At 41.9% G+C, this 21,601-nt stretch overlaps 2 protein-coding genes across 4 annotated transcripts in view; one reads left to right on the top strand and one right to left on the bottom strand.

The window, feature by feature from the left end:
* Positions 1 to 13,681, top strand: part of LOC109640107 (protein FAM184A-like) — a 34,258-nt gene extending 20,577 nt beyond the window's left edge. The window contains exons 15-24 of one of the 3 annotated variants that reach the window (XM_069521349.1): positions 1,666 to 1,780; positions 2,404 to 2,501; positions 3,743 to 3,896; positions 4,694 to 4,821; positions 4,920 to 5,104; positions 6,073 to 6,219; positions 6,334 to 6,451; positions 6,679 to 6,783; positions 8,053 to 8,381; positions 10,243 to 13,681. In XM_069521349.1, coding sequence (XP_069377450.1) covers positions 1,666 to 1,780; positions 2,404 to 2,501; positions 3,743 to 3,896; positions 4,694 to 4,821; positions 4,920 to 5,104; positions 6,073 to 6,219; positions 6,334 to 6,451; positions 6,679 to 6,783; positions 8,053 to 8,381; positions 10,243 to 10,351 — 1,488 coding nt within the window. In that variant the 3' untranslated portion in view covers positions 10,352 to 13,681. Of the gene's footprint in view, positions 1 to 1,665; positions 1,781 to 2,403; positions 2,502 to 3,742; positions 3,897 to 4,693; positions 4,822 to 4,889; positions 5,105 to 6,072; positions 6,220 to 6,333; positions 6,452 to 6,678; positions 6,784 to 8,052; positions 8,382 to 10,242 lie in introns of all 3 variants that reach the window. The other 2 variants (XM_069521350.1, XM_020103931.2) reach the window with 2 other exon arrangements.
* Positions 13,682 to 15,839: 2,158 nt separating this feature from the next.
* On the bottom strand, positions 15,840 to 16,274 carry pln1 (phospholamban 1). Its single transcript, XM_069520507.1, has one exon. It carries the CDS (start codon positions 16,138 to 16,140, stop codon positions 15,979 to 15,981), a length of 162 nt encoding a protein of 53 aa, XP_069376608.1. The 5' UTR covers positions 16,141 to 16,274; the 3' UTR covers positions 15,840 to 15,978.
* Positions 16,275 to 21,601: the final 5,327 nt, after the last annotated feature.

Below are 21,601 nucleotides of genomic sequence, written 5' to 3'. Positions count from 1 at the left end.
GAAGCCGGTGGCCTCGGATAAACGCTTTCTGACAAGCCGGTGCCAGCATCCACCGATGCCAGCGTGGTAACTTTTCAGATGCACCCACCCACTCTTTACCCGAGCCGTGACAAAAGTAGCTCACGACAAGGTTTGAAATGAATGCTATGAATTTCAGCTTCTTGTGTCCATCTCTATCTCTATCTGACACAAACAACCATCAGACCAGTGATGGACACGAAGATTATATGTGCAGCTTAAGTAGAAAATAAATGGAGTGTGTGTGTGTGTGTGTGTGTGTGTACATGTGAAGGGATGTTAAATGGCATTGTGATCTCACACATGCACTACAGTTTAACTAAGATACGTCCACCTCATTAAGTCCCGGCCTGAAGACATCTACATGCATTATTCAGTTACAGTCATAGCGCCACCTATTGGCAACAGAAATGTTTTCATGGTTTCATGACCACCACCAGCCATTGCCTCTGATATTCACAGAGGGGCAAGGGTCTGTTTGACGCGGCTTTACTTAATCTTGCATTTCTACTTATATTTCTGTAAATGTAAAGATGACTAATCATAGCAGACAGTTCGTGGACACAGAAAAGGGAGGATGAAGTCTACAGGTCAGCTGCTGGTCTTCTTAAATCCATAACCCCACAAACTTCATCCCGGCCCTGCTTCCCATCTCTCTCATTTTAAATCCATCTTACCTTACAGTGGTTAATGTAGTACTGCTCGAGCACTAAATCCTGCCAGGGATTTAGGTGCCGCAGCCTGAGGAAGAGTGACGTGTGGAAGACCAGAGGCGCCTGTGTGAGAGAGCTCCGCCATTCACAGCCACTCAGACCCCTAATAGTTCCGATATCTCCTCGAAACAAAGCAGTTTTCTGCACTGTAATGAAGCTGACGCACGTGGGCTTTATATTGCTTGGCTGTGCGCGCTGTCAGTTGTTGTCTGGAAAGCTGTCAGCTCATTGATACAGGATGGGAAATCTCCAGCTACAGTGTTTGGCTGATATCCATATTGTCAGTATCTCCACCAGTGAGTAGCTGTCAAAGAGAAAACTAGACTATCTCTCAGAAGCCAAAACAATCCATGAGAATGTGAGCGACTGACGCCGGAAATACAAAGAAAGTGCGATGATGTTCTTTTCGTTGATCTAATTAAGTGAGAGCAGCATTTCGAGTGTGTTGCTCTTTTTCCAGAGATGCATATTTTCTTAAATTAATCTGAAGGAGAAGACTAATGTGATGCTGCTGCACAGAAAAACTACTATAACAGCCAGTGGGCAGAGATATTCCATTTTTAGGTTGTCTGTTTGTCCGTCCTGTACTTATGAACATGATATCTCAAGAACGCCTTGAGGGAATTTCTTCAATTTTGGTACAAATGTTAACTCGGACTCAGAGATGAATTGATTAGATTTGGTTGATCAAAAATCAAAGGTGTAAGGTTGACACAGGATTTTTTCCACACTCTTGTACAAAGATAGAAAGAAACAGAATTTGTAGACTGAAACCGCACTGGTTGGCAGAACTATATGATAGCACGGCAGTAATTCTAGTTATCTTCGCCTTGAATCATCCCATCAGTCCATTCCACTCTGAAACAAGCCTGGTGCCGTTGAGTAATCGTTACCTTACCCTCCCTGTTCCCTCTCTCACTCTTCCTCTGTCCAGATCTCTCTATTGAAACAGTCCCTGGAGCTGCAGTTGTCTCAGTCGCAGTCGGCTCTCCAGCAGCTGCAGTCTCAGTTCAACCAGGAGAGAGAGCTGCTGAGCCAACAACTCAAAGGTAAGCTGCCCTCTTCCATTTGGAGGGAATGAGCTTTGACTTGGATCCAAAGGCACATTGAGGGGACTGATATCTATGACTGTGTGAAATGTTAGAGACTATTGCAGCCATTCAGTGATTTTACAGCAGTGCACCTTTCGTGTGTGCTATTAAAAAATCATAGAAAAGACTTTTCCTGCTGCTGCTGCTTCTTATTATAAGTTTTCAGGAGAATGGAACCATGAGTTACTTTTATTGTAAAGCAGCCTTTCAGATTAGAATTAATGCTCCTATAAAACAAGGGTCATTTTCTGGCATATGTTCTGCTACAATACTGGACGGTTGTTAGTAAAACTATATGGGATGTGCAGCATGTCCTCAAATCAGGATTTGTCCCAGCATGATGGAAGAGGAACTGCAAAAAAATGGGATGCAATAAAACACAACGACACAAAGATGCACGGTGCGTTGAAAGATCAATCCACTTTCCTTTTCATGTTCTGCTCAGCAGTGTGCCCCGCGCCGCTGTGCGAGTGAAAAGATCACCATGTCGACCGTCTTGTTAAACAGAATGGAAACGCGCCGGCTCCTGATGGATGCCGCCATATGCGCTCACGTCTCTGTTTGTGCTTGTGTGTTTGCAGAGATGCAGAGGGAGCATCAGAGGAGAGAGCATCGATTACAGGAGGCTCACTGCTGCGCCCTCAGCACCATGGAGGAGGCCCGGCAACACCAGATCAGGGTGAGACACACACTCACAGAAGCTGCTTTCAGACAGGCACTGAAGCCTGGTTATTTTCTCAATTTATTCTATAGAAAACAAATAATTTCTTTGTGTTTACGCGACACAGTATTAGTCACGAGCTTCTGTGAGAGACAAAAGTATCAACACAAGACAAGCTTTTAAAGGAGAAAAGTGTTCCCGTTGTATTAATGTTGTTAGTTTTAATTTAACGGCTCTTATTCCTGCTGCAGATTTAATTGAAGGTAAATGATTCATAAAGCAATTAAATCAGTCATTCGCTTCATCTACTTTAATTTCTCTAATTTCCTGGTTAAATGACACTGAAACGAACGCAGGATGGTGATATCGTGTTGTCTCATATATTTACATTTGCAGGCGCTGATCATATTTAGGTGTCTTTAAGAGGTCTTTCTTGTCTTGAGGGGACTTCTTCACATTTGGTTCAGTAGTCGAGTTTGACTCAAGGATGAACTGGTTAGAATTTGGTGGTCAAAGGTCAAGTTCACCGTGACCTGCCCTGTGAATGTGATATCTTGGGAACACACTCAGATTTGGTACAAATCTTAAGTTAGACTCGGATGAAGTGAATAGATTTTGGTGGTCAAAGGTACGAGGTCAAGGGTCAAGATTGCTGTGACGTCGCAAACACATCTTTTGCCTTTTGAACGCAATATCTCTGGAACACCACCAGGGAATCCTTCTGTACAAACGTCCACTTGGACTCAGAGATGAACTGATTACATTTCAGAGGTCAAAAGGTCACAGTGACCTCATATGAGCTTGGAAAAAAGTATGTAGACTGAAACTGCACTGGTTGGCAGAGACAAACAACTGCAGGAACTTATTGCTGCTCAACTACTGAATAAACTTCACATAGAGAAAAGATTTAATTCTTATTATTTTTTCTTACGTCCATTAGCAGCACACTCAATAAGCAGAAAGATTAACTTGGCAATTCACTGTTTTAAGTATTCTTAATTTTGTGCCTCCTCACATACTCGAAAACTGCTTGGAATTAGTATGGAATTGGGACACAGCTGCCGTGTTTAATGTTGGCGCATTGTTTTTTCTTCAGGGTTTAATTTTCCTGCAGTGCTGAAATTATTATATGTCAGAGCATCCTCGCAGGCACCACCAATCAGGTTTCAGTGTTGACACTTTACTCCCGCCACAAGTTTAGTTTTGATGTAACCTTTTATACCTCCTCTTTAATCTCTTCTTCCCCCGCTGGCTGCCAGGCACTGGAGGAGCGTCTGAAGCAGGAGCAGAGGGAGGAGGTCCACGCTCTGAAGGAGGCCCACAGGAGGACGTTTGACATCCTGAGACAGCAGTCCGACCAGGAGCTGCAGACGCTGCGATTTGAACTTGAGGACGAGGGGAAAGCCAAGCTGGGTAGATGATGACGCACATTAAAAACATGGCTGTCTCTGTTTGTAGTAATTAGGTTTCCATCCATAATAACAACCTCTCTCCCTGAGGCTACAGCCACACTAACACACTATTGTGTTAACTCTCTCAGTCCAGATGAGCTGCGTATCAGTAATAATCCCCGTCCATACTAACAAACCTGAAAACAGCAGAAGTCATGCACACTGGTGTGCCAGTGTAAATAGTAAGCAGATTGTTTAACAAGTAGTGATTGAATTTTATGCACCGACACCGAGGTGGAGCTGGTTATGTTTTTACCTGCTGTGTTGAGGTTTTATTCCTTGTGGAGTAAAATTTCTTGACTGTTAAAATAATGGAGGAAAACACGAGCATCCATAAAAAAGAACTGATTTATATATTAAATTATATTCTGAAATATAACTTCTAAAATAATGAGATTAAATCAGCAGGTTGCATTAAAGAAGTAAGTAAAGGAAGAAATGACGATCAGCTTTCTCATATAAGATATGATGACTCAACTATATGTTGAAATATATGACAAGTTCTACAGCTGCCTCTGATGTTAAACCAACCTTGAAATGAAATCTCAAATTCAAGAAGTTTAAAAGGGATAATAAAGGTTCCACTACTGTTGGATAATGTATCATACAGTACATCTTTATTGATTCACCCTCAGTGATAATAACACTTGTACATGCTGCCATATGGATTTTATCAAAGCGTCTTCTCACAGCGATAATGTCTCTGTATGTGGAGCCATTGTGTTCCTCAATGTTACACCCTTTTTCTGTGTCTGGCAGCGTCTCTCCGCGCAGAGCTGAACCACCTCCACGCTACGGCCATCGAGCATGTAAAGCAGATTCACCTCAAAGAAAACAGCGTTGCCAAACGGGAGCTAGAGAAGGCCATGGAGCACAGCCACCAGCAGGTAACTCTGAACATCTCTTTATTCTTCTCTTTGGCATCTTTATCACGTACAACTGATTTTTTTCTCAGTCATTTTCTCTCCATGTCTTTTTTCTCCAGGAACAAGAGCTCCTGGTCCGCATGTCAGACCTACAGTCGGAGGTGTGTTCCCGTAGCAACCGCATCACCGATCTGGACCACGAGATCCATTCTCTGAATGAGACCATCGACACTCTGACCAGAGAGCTGGAGCTGAAGGGCAAAGAGGTTCTGCGGGTCCGCAGCGAGGCGAACCATCAGATTAGGTACGTCACATTCAATAAATCACACGTGTTTATCGTATGTGAAACATTCCCATTCATGTTGCTGCTATTATCGACTGTGCAGAACTAAACTGTGACTCAACAGTAACTGACCCAGTTTTTGCAGAAACCTCATCTTCATATGACTCAGATCATGTAGGAATAACCATCTGAACATCTAACGATTCAAAGCAGCATCTTGGGAAGTGTTCATCCTTTGAAAATCATTGTTTCTGATCAGCACACACATTTTATTCAACCTAAGTATATGTGTTATACAGATGTTTACTGTTACACTGTATTTCTGGACTCAGAATAGTCTAAATCCAAGCATCAGAAATACTTTGACTTTAATTCCTAGTATGTGTGAAGCCACAGAAACACAGATCCTACCCTACCCATAATGCAACTCGTCTGTATCATTCATTAGACTGTCCCTGTCAGGAAAACACACATGACCGTGTCCCAATTCAGGGGCTCCATCCTCCGGGGCATGGGCTCTGTGCAGTATGTGAATGCAACACACTCGTCACTACTTCCTTACACTCTGATTACATGAAGAGTTTTGCATTAACACATTAGTCATGGGCACCATTTCGTTTGCGGAGAGCTGCACACGTCCCCGGTGCTCTCCGCTCCGAGCTGAGCTTTGCTAGCAGCTTGTTGTCATCTATAATTTAGTGAAAAAATGGCGTTAATCTCACAGTTCCCAACCAGGAAATTAAATGTATGAGTGAGTAATGTCCATGATGAGACACTTGTGCGTGTAAAGCCCCTAAAGGCACATAAATGATTGTGTATGTGTCGGGAAGAAACAGAAATGGTGGAAAACATACTTTTAAAAATCTTTTATATGACTGGGAGAAGTAATAGAAGAACATTTTTTGTTATATTCTGAAAGTCTGGCAGGACATTACAGTCGAGCTAGTTATTGGGACAGGCTGTATGAGTTTTGTCCGTCTACTCTGCAGGGCCCACGAACAAGACTTTGCAAAGAGACACGAGAGGGAGCTGGGGGAGCTGAGCATCCTCCATCACAGAGAAACACAAATCATGCTGGCCGACTTCAACAAGGCCCAGGAGGTGCTGAAAGACAAGATTACTGCTCTGCAAATACTGTAAGTGGAGGAAACGTGTGTTAAAATCTCACAGGCTGCATCTTTACACATTCTCATATCTGAATCTTTGTCTGTCTTTGCTGCTTTCTTTATGAATCGTGTCTGCGTGTGCAGGTTGGAGGGGACGGAGGAGAAGCTGAGGAACAGAGAGAGTCGACCGGAGGACCTGCATCTCATAGCAGAGCTCAGAGAGATGGTCACCGAGAGAGAAGCTCTGGTTAAAAAGCTGGTGGTGAGTCGGCCTGTTTCTAGATTGGGTTTAGTTAACTGGAGAATAAATTGTCTGTATGTGCGAATGTGGTTGTTTGTTCGATAATCCTCAACATCTCAGTCTCCATCACTGGATGAGAATGTGCAAGATGGCAGCGTTCGTAGCCTGGGATATTTTGGTCTTTAGTCTATGGTCTCACTCTGCAATGAAACAATTGTCCTCCGTCCCATGTTTCTGTCTTTTTACAGGATGATAAGAAGTTCTACCAGCTGGAGCTGGTCAACAGAGAGACGGGCTTCAACAAGGTGTTCAACTCCAGTGCCAACGTCGGTGTCATCAACCCACTAATCAAGGTGAGGGCTCTCGTTTCCCTCTCAGAGTGAGCGGCTTAGATATCGAAATGAAATGTGGGCGATTGTGACACCCACTGTGTTTTCTGAGAGTCATGGATACGACTCAGCACAGAGTGAGTGGGTGTTTTATTATGAATACTCTCGTCCTGCTCTAAAAGCACAAGTTACAGTTTTATACGCACAACGTACAATAGAATGTAAAACCACATACGCACACAGCTAATACACACTCTCAGACCAACACACCCAGTTTGTGTTTGAGGAGCAGCACATCATTCATAGATAAACTGCTTAAAAAGCGAGCACAACCTTATTAGGTCTTTGTTTTCCGCCACAGTATTCCGCTGCCAATAAAATGATTGATCAGTAATAAAGGTAGCTGCAATTTTTCATTTACAACCATGCAGCACGGAGCAAGGACGGCTAATGACTACAGGACTTTCAAAGTCATCCGATCAATTCACACCACGCTGCAGGATCGCTACTAAATCTTCACCCTGTAGTTGTTTCGATATTTTCGGCGAGTTTCAAAATTGTGCAACGAGGCAGAAGACATACGAGCTGTGCCTAAAAGAATCCTACACCCACCCTCCAGGTTTTGGGGCTTATGGGAAACTGGTGAAGCAGATCACGGAAATCCTACATAGACCACATTGTCTTATTTAAGTCGCAGATTTTTATTGACATACTGCAGCTGCCTCACACCGTAAGAAGAGAGCTTGATTTCACTTTGTGTTTTCTGGTACTTTTACATCTTTTGTCCGAGCACAATGAGTCACCAAAGCACAAAATCACCATGTTCTTCCTGAGGAGCTGAACATCGTGCTCCGTCTCACCGCAGGTTTTTCAATAAAGGACTGATCTCTGTGTGTGAAGCCGCACAGCTGTCAGACCAGATGTTGATCCCTGGAGTTGCTCAGAAACAACAATGTTTGATTTCAGCATAACTCCTCCTTGTGTGTTCCTCACTGTGGGTTCTGGGTATTAGATACCCGTCCTTCAGTCCCTCACTCACCTCTAAGCTCCGGTGTGTAGGATTGTGCGACAACATCCCATCGGGGGATAATGACAAGTCATCGTAGGCCCATTTCTGCTTCCACACATTTTTCTGGACTAGAGTTGCAATCGTGGACGCCTTGTTTCATTTTTTATAGTTTCCATCTCTTCTAACTTTCTACACTTACAAAGCCCACAGCAAATCTTAATCTTAACAGTTTCCCTGTGATACCGAACCCCCCTCCCCAACCCTGCCTTTCTGTGTGTCTTTAGTTAAAAACAGGCAGCCAATCAGAACACCGTCTCGCCAGCTTCCCTAACCAGTCAGCTCTCCGATTCATCAGCCCCCCCACCGTGACTCGTGAAGGACAGGGCGAGGAGGTGGAGGAGGTAGGATCAGGAGGAGGGTTTGCGCCTCCGCTCTCCCCCCTCCGGCGGTCCCTCCCCCGATTTAGGAAAGCCCCACCACTGTTCAACTCTCTTCCTCCTCTTCCTCAGCATCATCCCCCTCTTCCTCCTCCTCCTCCTCCCTATCCTCATCCTCCGCATCATCTCGCTCCTCCTCATCCTCAGGGAGCCCCGGGGCAGCAGAGCTTTAGGAGGTGAGAACCAACATGATTTAAATCCACTGCTGCCCTCAGCTCACCGTCACTAACTCAGGGAGTGACTTACTGGATGCCTGCTGCCTCCACTGCCTCTCCCTTCACCCCTCAGTTTGTCCCCCCTCTCTCCTCACCCCTCTCCCCCAATCCCGAACGAAGACTGATATTTATAACCCACCTCTGATATTACAGACGTTTATATTTTTCCTACTCCTGCATCATCTGCATCCAAAGGTAGCTGTGGTGGCAGCCACTTACTGGGTCGACTATTCATCACAGAGATATACAGAAGCAGATTAATGTCGTGAAAGGATGTAAATCTGCTGAGATCCTGAACTTAATGAAACTAGAGTAGAACCTGGATTACATGCTGCATCATTTTCTGGGCTTTGGTTTTTGGTGTCGTCATGACATCAAATAAACTAAATGAAATCGCATAGCACCGAAAAGAAAAGCAGAGGTGTGGTTCTGTCCGCCGCTTTAACCTCTCTCTCTTTAAAATCTATCTGATCTGTTTGGAAGCAAAACAAAAAAGAAGACGCGCTTTGTTTTTATCTTTTGCAGAGATGAAGCATGAGACAAAACTAAATTCTTTGTGCCGTTTGGGATTTAAAGGCCTTAATGTTCTATTCAAGCCTCAGTCGATACTAAGCACCACATTGATCAGTTCATTTCACACAAGGCTGCAGTTTTGCTCCATTAGTCAGCAGAAAAAAATAATGTATAATCCCTTTTTGATGCATTATGCCTTAACATCTTATTTCCCATCACAGACAGAATCTTGTTTGGAATATACTGCAAATCTTCTCTTTCTGCTTCGTGTCGCGATCCTTGAATCTTGGCTTGTTTAAATCAGTCTCAGTCTTTTCACTTTGAGTGAAGCAAAGAAGAAAAAACAGGCAGATTTGAAAGAGTTGCAGCAACTTGCGAGATAACGCTGTTGTGCTATTGTTCTGCCAGCAAGAAGCGGTGGATGCACAGAGGCGATGAAGGAGCGCGAAGCAGTTTGCTGCACACGCTGATTACAAAACCCAGAAAGCACTGGGAGGTCTGACGCTGGAGGGGGAAGCAGCTGGACCAGAGCTAGTTTCAAAATTTAAAATGAGAGCAGGGAAAGTTTAAGTCTTTGTCCTCAGTTTTTTATTTATCCTAATTGTTTAAATTCTGGTCATTTATGTTATTTTTATCTTTGTTTGAATGTGGCACTTTGTCTTAACACCGGCGACACCCAGTGGCAGGAGGCGTCATGTTTTCCAGGTGTCAGTGCGTCCGTCCCATTCTTGTGACCTCGATATCTTAAAAACTCCTTGATGCACTTTCATGAAATTTAGTACAAACATTAGGCCTGACTGACAGATGGACTGATAAGAATTTGGCGGTTGCAGGTCAAAGGTAAAGGTCACTGCCTCACATCTTATTACATGTTATCTCACATTCTACTTTGCTCTATCTTGAATGGTGGAATGCAACATGGAAATCTGTGTGTGTATCAACCATGTGATAGACTGGTCCCAGCCTACAGTGTAACCTGATTAGCACCCTGTGACTCCACGCTGGATAAGTGGGAATAAAAAATGGAGGATAGGAGTTTGCTTGTGTTTTTTAGGTGGCTGTCCCTCAGGTGGAGCTCCTCCTTCACCAGTGTGATATAAATGTAAAATTTCCACTTCTTGCATGGACTGTGCTCCACCCACAGGACCTCCCTGGATCCACTGCGGCACGGTTGCATGCGAGGGAATGCCACTGTTATTTTCAGTTCAAACACACTTTGTATTTACCGACTGCCTCTTGGTGAATTTCTGTTTGACTCTCCCTTCTCCTCATTCTAATGTTTTTTTAATGTTTGTCTTCCCTCCCTCAGCCTTCCTGAGGCCAACGCTGCGACACCATCAGACCCGAGGCAGACAGAGGCAGGGGAGAGCAAAGAACATGATGCAAAAGAAGAGGAGCCTCAGTACTTCACTTTCTGACCGGGAAAAAAACCCCAATCCTGTCAAAAAAACTAAAAAACAAAGCAGAGTAATGGGACAGAGAGCTAAAGCTGGACAGCGATCAAACTGCAGGTTTTGAAAGTCATTTTGAATGATATTCTTTTTTGAAGAATGCAGCTGCAGCACTGGGGTTCCAGTAAAAAAGTGGATATCGGAAATAGTTTTAAGTTATTTATCTCTCATCTGCAGTTCTGCAGAACAAACACCATTCTTCCGTGACCCATGTCACATCCTTCAAAGTTTTGCGGTAAATCGTCCTGCAGTTTTTCCTAAATCCTGCTAACTAACAAACAAGGAAACGCAGATTGGCAGGGGTAATAAAAATAAAAGTAAAACCATAGTTTAAATACAACTGCGTCTGTAGTTTTTTCAAACTTCCATACCATATTCTGGCCCCGTGTATCACAAACTGCAGTGCTGCATGTGTGTATTTCTTCTTGCGAGCTGTTGACTGACTGGACGTGCTCTCAACGTTCAACCAGGACAAACTGATTTTTGCCTTGATAATTGCCTTTAGTGATTTCTGGTTGTTTTTCCCGTCCGCAGTGCGTTGAATTACAGTACACCACAATAACGACACCAGCAACAACAAAAACAACCAACTTTAGCTTCCTGTCCCAGAGCTTTGACTGTGTACATATGGTAAATGTTAAAAGTCATTTCCAAATCTCTTGAGCTAGCTGAGGGGTGCTTGATTTACCATCCGAGTCTCTCAAGAGGAGAAACATCAAGATGAAACGAATCAAGCACCCCTCGTATTTTTATTAATATAGTATTTATAATTTAACAAGCTACTGTTTTTCTACGGTCTGCTTGAGATGCCAGTGGACCAGGGACATACACAGGAGAAGTTCTGTCAGTGACATGCAACTCCTAGCAACCTTTTTAAAGCCAAGGAGGGTTTAATCAATAATTTCATTACAAGCTAGGAGTTCATGTCGGTGACGGAGCGCTTCCTGCTGCGTGTCTCTGCCTGTGGGGCAGACCTTAGAGCATGTGAAAACAGAAACACTATCATAATGCTGCTGTCACTCACTTGAATCTTCATATCTTTTTGGTGTACCGTCTGTTTTTTAACTCGACTCTAAAGTTTACATCGTTCTTGTGTAGAGTAGTTCTCATGACCCGAGGGTCCGTGAAGTCCATTCGGTAACCTGTACAGTTTCCAGACTGCATGGTCGTCACCAGCCTGAAGAAGAGGCTCTTGTTTTTATTCCCTTTTTCAAACGTAGACAGACGAGACGTCAGGTTTTGGGAGTTTGACCTCCTCTCACCCGTTCAGTCACCTTATACAGCATCAATCATGCTCGTCTTCCATAACAGAAGCAACTGAGGTTCAGGAAGTGTTTGTACTTTACTTATTTGCGTGAATGAATCAGACAGTATTGTACACTCAGCTGCTCATGGTGCAGTCCCATATGGGTAAAGAAAGTGAAAGAAAAATTCCTGGATCTCTACCAAATGTAATGTGCTGTCCAATGAAAACACAAGCTGCATGGCAGAGGTAACAAAAATCTGACCACTTGTGTTGAATTGCATTGGACTCGAGTTTGTCCCTGTTTTTCTAAACACTTTTTATATTTTGTGTTTATCTTTAAATATATATTTATACTTTTTCCCCTCAAATCCCTCTCGTTGGTAAGGATGGAAATGCGCCATGTTTCTAAACTGTCAAAGTGAAGAGTAAAACACTTCCTGAAACCAGGTTTAGACGTGACCTCTGCGTCCTGTGGGAAACACGGTAACATCGGATCGTAAATTCGGAAACACAGGCAACTCGATATATTGATTACACCCCGGTCTACAGAATAAACATATATACAGAAAACTCTGTATGTGGATATCCTAACGTCCAACTGACATGAATGCAGCACCATGAGGTTGAAGCTATATTGAAATTAAATGGTGTGTTTTGTAAATATTGACCTGAAATGTGACAAACCCGGGAAAGAGACGAGGGAGCGGGATCCTCTCCGGAGATCGTCCCGACACTGAACCGCAGTTGGTTCACTCCTCCATGCACACTGTGACGATTATATTTATTTGATTGACATTTTAAGCTGCGGCATCTGCCCCAACGCAGACGTCTTTCTTCCATTTTATTTTTACAATTTTCTTAGGATCACATCTGATTTTACTGCCCTGCGTTTATTTCCCCACTGATGATTTCACACACTTGCCTTCTAAAAACAAGTTTCAATGCACTTGACATTGGATACTCCAACACAAGGGTGACACTGTTTCCCCAGCTGAGAGTAAGAAGCACATTCTGGGTGACTTCCCTTTTTTTTAACTGTGATAGTATAAGGACCATTCCAATGTTTTTCTGCATGAGGAAATCCGCATGATGCCAAAGTTAGTGTGTTTTGAACATGTTTTTTTTCTGCCTTTTCATATTTCCCCTGTCTTGTAGCTTAAAATAGGTAACTAATATTTTCAATATCTGCTTTTCAACTGTTTTTTATTGACAGTCTCATCCCATCATCCTCATCATGGAGTCGTAGATGTTCACATTTTGATTGATTGGTTTTTCTGTGAGATTGTCTGTACCTCAGCTGGGGTAAATGGATGAGTACACATGTCAAAAACACTGGAGTGGTCCTTAAGGTTTAGTTTTGCTTATGTGTTAAAAACAGCAAAAATGAAATATATTTATTTGTTTATCTGTGTATGTTTGTTTTTGCTTTCCTACATAATTGTTTCTGTCTTCTTGTTTTTTGTGTTTTGCTGGGAGTTTATGTTGTTTTCCCCTCAATTTATTTATCTGTCCGTCATCTCACCAGACTGTTGTTTTAAATGATCACTTGACCTTTTGTCCATCATCATTCCATTGTCATGACCTTTTTAAGATAAATGTGACATACATAAGAACTCGTGTTTCTCTACATCTGACAGAAGAAACTTCTTGAGTGTTTTTATTTATTTTTTACACAGCACTGACATCAGATGACCATCAGTGAACCACAGGAACTGCAACTTATTAAAACATTAAATGTCTGTTGAGATGATTTTTTTTTAATGTGACGATATACAGACCAGGGCTCAATTCATTGCACTCTCAACTCGGTTTTTACAAAAATTGCGGAAAAGAAAAAACAAACTGAAATGGAAAGATAGAAAAGTGTTTTGCAGTTTGTGTCATGAACTGAGTTGAAAGTGACTGGATGTCACCCTTGTGACTTATCATCGAATGATGTCTGTCTTGCCATTTTTGAATTCAATATATGAGAATTATAACAATGACAATATTTATTTATATTTGTATAATTTCTGTTGTATGTTATGGAAACAGTAAAATTATGATTGTGAGCTAAAGCGTACTGTTGCACTTCTTAAGTGTGTGTGTGTGTGTGTGTGTATTCTGTTCAGACACATGAATTAGAAAATCAATAAATCAAAAGATTTGAAATTGAGACGCTTTTAAATGTTACGATCTGGTGACACAGATTTAAGATTTGGAAAAATATTTTTCTTGTCTAATATATTTTCTAACTAAACTAAAATCCCATCTGCATAAATGGAAACTCTGTTATTTAGCATTCAGATAATAAGTCGATTCAATTCTAAATCCTACAAAATAGATTTTCTTTTGATATTTTCAGATTCCTATTTTATATTTTATTTAACTTTTAGTAATGACCCCAACATTAAGATGAATTATTAGCTTCTTTTATTTGTTCCATGTTTCTGCTGGGCACTGTTGTTGTTGTAATCTCTGTCGTGACTAATAAAGAATTTGAAAAATAAAAAAAATGACAACAGTGAAGCTAAAGTAAACAACTCAAACAAAATGGCGACAATATGAGTGAGTTTGCTTCTAACGCGACTGAAGGAGGATTTAAAATGTTGAATTGTTGAAGACTGAAAGATATTTGAGCTGCTGAGTAAGTTCTGGAGCATCTTTCTTTGTTTTAAGCCACGTGTTGCCAGATAGAATACATGATTTGAACGAGTAGGTGTTCAAATAAATAACAGAAGGAAATAGAATCAGTAAAACAAAGTAAAAGAAAGCAGCACTTTAACTTTAATCTGTAAAACAAAGTAAAATAAGTCAGCAATTTAACTTTTAACACCAGCTTCACCAGAAATTCACTCCTTTAGCTTAGCTTAGCTTAGCTGCTAATTGCTACTGGTGCTAGCTTTGATTGTGTGTTTTTGTTTTCTCAGCTGCTGACTCAATTTCACTATGTTTGTGATTAACAATCTGCACAGGCTGATCAATACAAGACAAGGCTAAATGATCTAAAAATGTAAAACTGGGATCTCCAGTAAACAAAAGGGACCAACACTTTAATTTGTCTTCATGCAGTTTATTTGGTGGTTCGTCATTTAAAAGTCAGGTGGTACAATCTTCCAAACACATAAATACATTTAAAATGACCCTTGTGGAGTTCATAATGCACTTCAGATTCAGGAATCGTATTTCACAGATTACTTTCTACACCTTTGCTGCAACAATCAGGGCACTTGTGCTGTAATTAACCCCCAAACCTGCCACTCAGAAACAGAATAAATAGCGAGTGATATCACACCATGCAAAGTGAGGTTACCCTCGTGGATAAACAGGCCTGAAATCAGAAATACATGTAGGTACTCAGTCTATACCTCAAATATCATTTCTCAGTGTTATATGCTTCAATTTCTAAATAAGCACGACTCTCAAATTACGCAACGTACATTCAACAGATGGGTCGAGTTGGAGATCCATTTCCCACTGCCTTCTCTAAAGCCGTTAATAAAAGGGGATACATTTCATAATAATTTGTGTCCCATTTCAGAATTCTCTTTCAATGATATCATCTTTTCCAGCAGATAACTCTGCCTCTGGATAATTTAATTGGTTCATGTCAAAGCCACAATCTCTAACTGTTTCAACTTTGTTTCAGAGAAGTCAGGCTTTATGGGGGTTTTTGTTGTTCGGCAGTGCAGATGGCTCCGAACTCAACAACACCCATGAGTCATGGCGGCTGTTGCTTCACGAAGAGGTGCGAATCAGAGCAGCGACAAATTAACAACAAAGGTACTGATTTTATCCAAAAACAAGCTGCGAGTTGTATAATAAATTATATAGTAAGTTTTCTTAACAGTGTGATATTAACCTCTCCTGTGTGAAATGCACACTGGGAGTCATAGTTCACGTATGATCTTGTGTAGATGCAGTATGTTAAACTTTCAGTTTCATGTCCCTCCACACACTATAGTCCTGCTCCAGTTGTAAAATGACTCTGTTTTTAAAACAGAGAAACTTAGTATCACTGCATCCATGTCTTTCTACGGTCTAACAGTGGAGGCGTTGGTTGCAGGAAGCAACAAGGGATCATGGGAAGTGGACGTTAAACAAAAGTGATGTATTGATATTTCAGTATCACACACATTGCACATATTATTACTGGAGACATTGTCGTACAGGATGTCTTGTCATATTGCTTTCCCATGGAGGCTGGTGATCTCTGTTATCAAACAGAGTTGGGCTGATACAAAGGGGGGGGACATTATTGCTTTCGTAGAAATCTGATGTGTGTGTGTATGAGTAAAACCCAAGTATCATCTGAAGCCGTTTCCACAGTACAACCTCGCCGAACTCTCTCTCTGTGGCTCCGTCTCTCTCAGCTGCTCAGCAGGACGATGATGTAAATGAGGAGCAGACAGATGAGGATGAGGGTGAAGTTGACGAACAGCTCCTGCAGGTTCCTCTTGGCCTGCGGGGTCACCTCGATCTGAGATGCTCGGCGGATGGCCGACTTGGTCATGTGCTGCACGCGCTCCATGGTGACGGTGGACCGGTTAGATTTTGATGGGCGTGGATGAAGAGAGGGGAGAATTCAGTCAGGCTGCCGGGCCTGTTCCCGCTGAGTGGAGAGTTACTGAGGCTGGACAGACTGGTGAAATCAGGAGGTCTGAAGGTGAGAGCTTCTCTTCTCTCTCTTCTCTTCTCTTCTCTTCTCTTCTCTTCTCTTCTCTTCTCTTGTCTTCTCTTCTTTGCTGTTGATAAAGAGAGGAGGGAGAGAAGAAAAAGAACATCGACAGTTAAGAAAAACAATCACAGCTCATGGTTTGGCTCAGTTTCGTTTTCTCTCCATACACCAGCACCCTCCCACGGGGGGGATCGCTCTCGTGTGACCTTTTCTGGGGGGTGATGATTCTCTAATCATGCTGGGATGTGTGGGCTGAGGCCTGCTGAAGTGTTTAACCACAATCTAGTGGGAGTGGTGGCAACACAAATGTTACAACAACAATGTGAAAGACAACTTGAAAAACACTAACTGAACTGTGTGAGGTATTTGTGATGTACTTCATATGTTTATTAGGATCCTGTCATATTTCGGCTGCATATGAGAAAAGGTTTCAATTGTTTTCATATAATCTGGTAACACACATACAGATGAATCTTTTCTTAACACAATTGACCTCCATGGAATATTATCAACAAGTTTGATGCAAAACTGACTTTTGATTTGTGTGATAAGGAACATGTTGTTTCTTTTATAGATTCTTTGTAGTCGTTTTCTTCTGTTAATTTGACAAAGAGCATGTGATGTGGGACTTTCCTGGGATCAAAGTCGTTGTGACAAGATCAACATGTTCGCTCCCACAAACACAGAATTTCTCAGCACTATTCTATTTGGGGCAAGATTAAAAGTCCTGCTATAGCGGCCCCTGCTGGGTCAATTGTTCATTACAGCCCTAGACACTGAGCCTTGTAACTGGACTGCTGTTGTGGTGGTAATGAAGTGTTCACTTTACTAAATCCTAATCCTTACGTTACAGGATTCGATTATCTAGCGCTGTGCAGAGATTCTCTTGCTGCCACCATCCAGTGTAATTAGACAAAGTGCAGCTTCCGAGTACTAAGTCAGTTTCCTCTCACCTCTCAGCAGCTTATGCTGGATGCTAAATAATAAAGCTCCCTAATCCCTGGTATGTTGTGAGGCCCCTGTCCAGCTCCTGGCCCCTGAATCTTTTTTAGGTCAAATGTCCTCCACTTATTCTTATCTTTCCCTCTTCCTTCCTTTACTTGTTGTGTTCAGTGAGAAATGAGCCTCGTCAAACCAGTAGTCACACCTCAGGGTTAAAGTGCCCCCCCACGCTATCCTCACGCACATCTGCACAAATCAGCCTCGTCATTATGAACTGAGTGCTGACAGTCAACCATTCCATGCTGAGAATTATGTCGACAGAAAATGCAAGTAATCCCCATTGTGTTGACAGCAAATTTACCCATGATTCCCTTGTTCCCATGTTGTCTGGCGCAAACATAGTGCACAAATTGATTTAGATTTGTTTCTGGCCACAATATCAACACTGACCATAATGATACTTTTCTTAAAAGAGTTTCTCTACCTCGCTCGCTCCCTCGTGTGGACTCACACATACACAAACACGTCTAACTAGGTAAAAACAACATAATTTGGTCCTCAACAACACAAATGACTTATGTGATGATTTGTATAAAGGACGGGGAGGTGAGATCTGATCACAAGTGGTCACAGGAGACACTTTCAGAATGCATTTGAATGCTTCGTGTGAACAGACGAGCTTAACACTCAGCTCTCAGGACGGATGTCTGAACGAGGCCTCAGATGAAACACAGGCTGCTTGAGACTCAGCTTTGAATCTAATTGTCCTTGTTGGCACATTAACTAATAATTCAAAAAGATTAATTAAGCTGAAGTCTTACAGTTATTGTGACTGCAAACGTCAAACCCTCGCAGCGTCCCAGCATTGATCCCTAGACCCCCATAGAGGCTTTGATTAAATCCGAAATGACGAACAAGGTAGACTAAAGAATCACATCTCTGCTGCACATTTCCCCCCTGATGTTTTTCAAAGCTTTACTTTTTATTTCCTGTAAATTACTGGAGAGTTTTCACCCTTGAGGCCTCTGATGATGGAGTCGCTTGCATATAAAGACTCACAAGCCAATAAGTTAATTGCCTTTAGGGTAGTTATGAGAATTACTGATCCATTCAGGAGATATTAAGCATGTTTAATTAACAGCTGTTTCTCTACGACAGTCCTCCTCTCATGTAGATTTATTCAAAACAATAACAGGAATGTTTTCTTGAACTAAATTAAGCTTTTGCCATCCTGAACACAGTGAGAATGATTTACTGCTGCACTTTATCTTCCTTGGCATTGAGAAAAATTATAAGGAAAACACTGAATATAGATTTCAAATGATTTGATAGTAACAGTTTGCTTCTTTTGTTTATGTCAGTATTTTCCTCTTTTTTTAATTCAATGAGTTGAACTAAACTTCAGCGTCCGTGTTTCACCATGTGAAGGCTTAAGCTTTGCCTGTAAAGCAGGTTTTATTTTTAGATGTTTATGACTGTTAGAGCAGAGTTAACTCCTGGGTTCTGTTGAAAGGACCATGTTGTACTTGTATAAACACAATCATCTGTTGTTGGCCATTGGTGCCAACAGCTAAATACCTTCAGTGTGACCAACAGAGTGGGAGTGACGTTGGATATGAAAGTTACTTTATGTTTCATCTGAGAAGTAAATACTGAAATACTGAAATGTTTCCATCAGAAAAAAGGGTGTGTGTGTGTGTGTGTGTGTGTGTGTGTGTGTGTGTGTGTGTGTGTGTGTGTGTGTGTGTGTGTGTGTGTGGAGTGTGTGTGTGGAGTGTGTGTGTGGAGTGTGAGCGAGCTCTAAAGACTCCTCACACTAGATGCCAGTCATTCCATGGGTGTGAGTTTTATCAGTGTGTGTCAGCACAGTAAGCTGTCGTCTTGAGTAGCAAATGAGGCCCCACACACACACACACACACACACACACACACACACACACTCACTTACTTGTTGCTCTGATCCATTCGACACTTTTCATACTTCTGTTGTTATTATTTGATTAAAAATCATTTTTTCAGCAGTGCGACAGATGTCGTGTGGTAAAATGCAGGTCAGACACATACATGGGTTTGCTGATGCTGACCTATTATTCTAACTGGGGCACGATCAGTGTCACTCACCCACTGATAAAATCTTTCAGGTGCCAATATGAACCCTGTATAGAAGTGATGGCTGCTATCATCAAAGCTAAAGTGTTGCATATGAAACACAGAATGAAATAACACATACAGCCAGTTTGATGCAAGCAAACTCATATGAAACCAAAGGCCTTTATCTCTTACTCACGTATCCTCCTGTAACCTTAAACTATGAAATCATTGCTTAGATGGAGTTGATTTGGCTCCTCGGCTCCTCTCAAATAAAATCATGTGCCTTGGATGGGAATGTAAGAAGTGCAGATGAGTGTTTATCCCTCTGGGAGGTTCAGTCCTGTTTCCATTCTCCCCTGCCTCCCCCTTCTCCCCCCGCTCTCTCTTCAGAGCTGTTTACTGAATGTGAACAGTGACTTTTCTATAAGAAGATTTAAACAGTGCTCCTCTATATCTTTACTTAATCATGGCCTCCTCTTACCCTCGCAGTAAAATAAAGGATGTCCAACTGTAACTGTGTAACATCTGCAGAGTCAGTTACTGTGAACATTTCACCACCAGTTACTGAAAAGTTCTTTAACTGGTTGATTGATACGACCCTGGAAGTCTTTGTCGGCTTCATAAGAACGCAGCGTACCGATCATTACATAATAATATATTTGAATTACTTACGTACTAGTTTTATGATTCATTCAAAGTATTTTAAGCACGTATGCATCATCTGTTATGATTATCATCCCCCCCGTCGAATGTCTAAAGATGAAATTGAAGGAGTGCAGGATGCTGCCTCTTACCTTCCAGATGAGAACAGAGCCGGTTGGAGTTTGAGAGAGAAATGTCAGATATGCAACACACTCCGAGGCTGTAAACATAATGTGAGAGAGAGGGAGAGAGAGAGGGGGAGAGAGTGGAAGAGAGAGAGAGAGAGAGAGACCAAGGTCGTACCAGGCTGGTGAATTACACATGCAGTAGCAAGTATCTGGTTCAGGTTCATTATGTTTGAGCCCTAAAACCTGAAAGTGTTAAATTGTTAATCCGAGTGTCCATGACTGATAGGCGGTCGTGAAATGCACTTCAAATCATGTGTGTGAGTTAAACTGTGACATGAGGTCTGCATCTGTCTTCATACCCAGTAGAATCTCTTCTAGCATTTTAAAATCTGACTTTTTTCTTACAATGTTTGTAATAACACAAATCATAAAAAAGCCAGTATGGGAACATGAGCTGTGGTTCGACGTGGCCCATGAAGGTCACCTCCTTGACACACAGCTTTTTAATACCATCTAGTTGTTGATACGATATTTCTATCTTCATCAACCTTTTAAAATCACCATTTCCTATAAGCTCCACAACCTTGGAGGGTGGGTGTGGGATGTTTCAGAGCAGAGATTACAGTAAAGAATCTGGGTTTATCATCACGTGTCCTAAAGTACAATAAAGTGTTCGCAGAGGAATGCAGACACAAAGAAAAATATTATATTGTTTGTATAAGACCTATAAAAAAAACAATTGATGTTGACGAGCAGAAGCTATTCCTTCAAAATTAAGTTGTGTGCGTCAAATCTAGAATATCAAATGTGATTGACTACAGAGAGACACAACCTCTGATACGTCATCAACAACCAGGTTGACATTTCTTTTCCTGTCCTCGCCCTCTTCTTTCCCCATCCTCTGTTGCTGTGGGTGAGCACCCTCAATAGAACGGATGGGTCACCGTGTTAGAATTCCTCATCCGTTGTTTAATACATCGATGACATGTGAAGTGTGAAGAGCCGGCACATCAACAGCAGAGCGAGATTTGCGGTTTGGCGAGCAATCAAACATCACGGCTGGACCACTCTATTGTCTTCATTATCCTGGCAGGATGATATGACACCTGGCACAATCCCGGTGCCTACGAACAGCTGATGCCACCTCTAAATATAAATACTTGGCCACGACCACACCGGCGGTGAAGGGCCTGGGGATTGATTCTTTGAGATCCAGATATTGTCGAAGCAGCAATGACAAAGTAATATCCCAAATAACCTTGTAAAATAGAATTGTCTTATATCGTCTTGTAACAAACAGACTCGTGAACGAGAGCAAAACAATAGTGGATCATTTATTGTGTCTTTGTAACCTTAAGTAGATTTGTTATAAAAACACCAGATTATAGGTTAAAACATATTTTTGGGGGTTAATTGACAAAATATGGCTACGGCCTGTTTGTGTGAAGTCCTGGGCAGCTGCGTTCACTTGGGAGGAATAAAAACAGACATGGGTCTCAAAAAAATTCTGG

The sequence above is a fragment of the Paralichthys olivaceus genome, chromosome 24 (assembly GCF_024713975.1).
Source record: "Paralichthys olivaceus isolate ysfri-2021 chromosome 24, ASM2471397v2, whole genome shotgun sequence".
NCBI classification, from domain to species: Eukaryota; Metazoa; Chordata; class Actinopteri; order Pleuronectiformes; family Paralichthyidae; genus Paralichthys; species Paralichthys olivaceus.
This window is presented reverse-complemented; position numbering and strand designations above follow the sequence as displayed.

Coding starts and splice junctions, on each gene's coding strand:
- pln1 (XM_069520507.1), bottom strand. CDS start 16,140: ATGGAGCGCGTGCAGCACATGACCAAGTCGGCCATCCGCCGAGCATCT.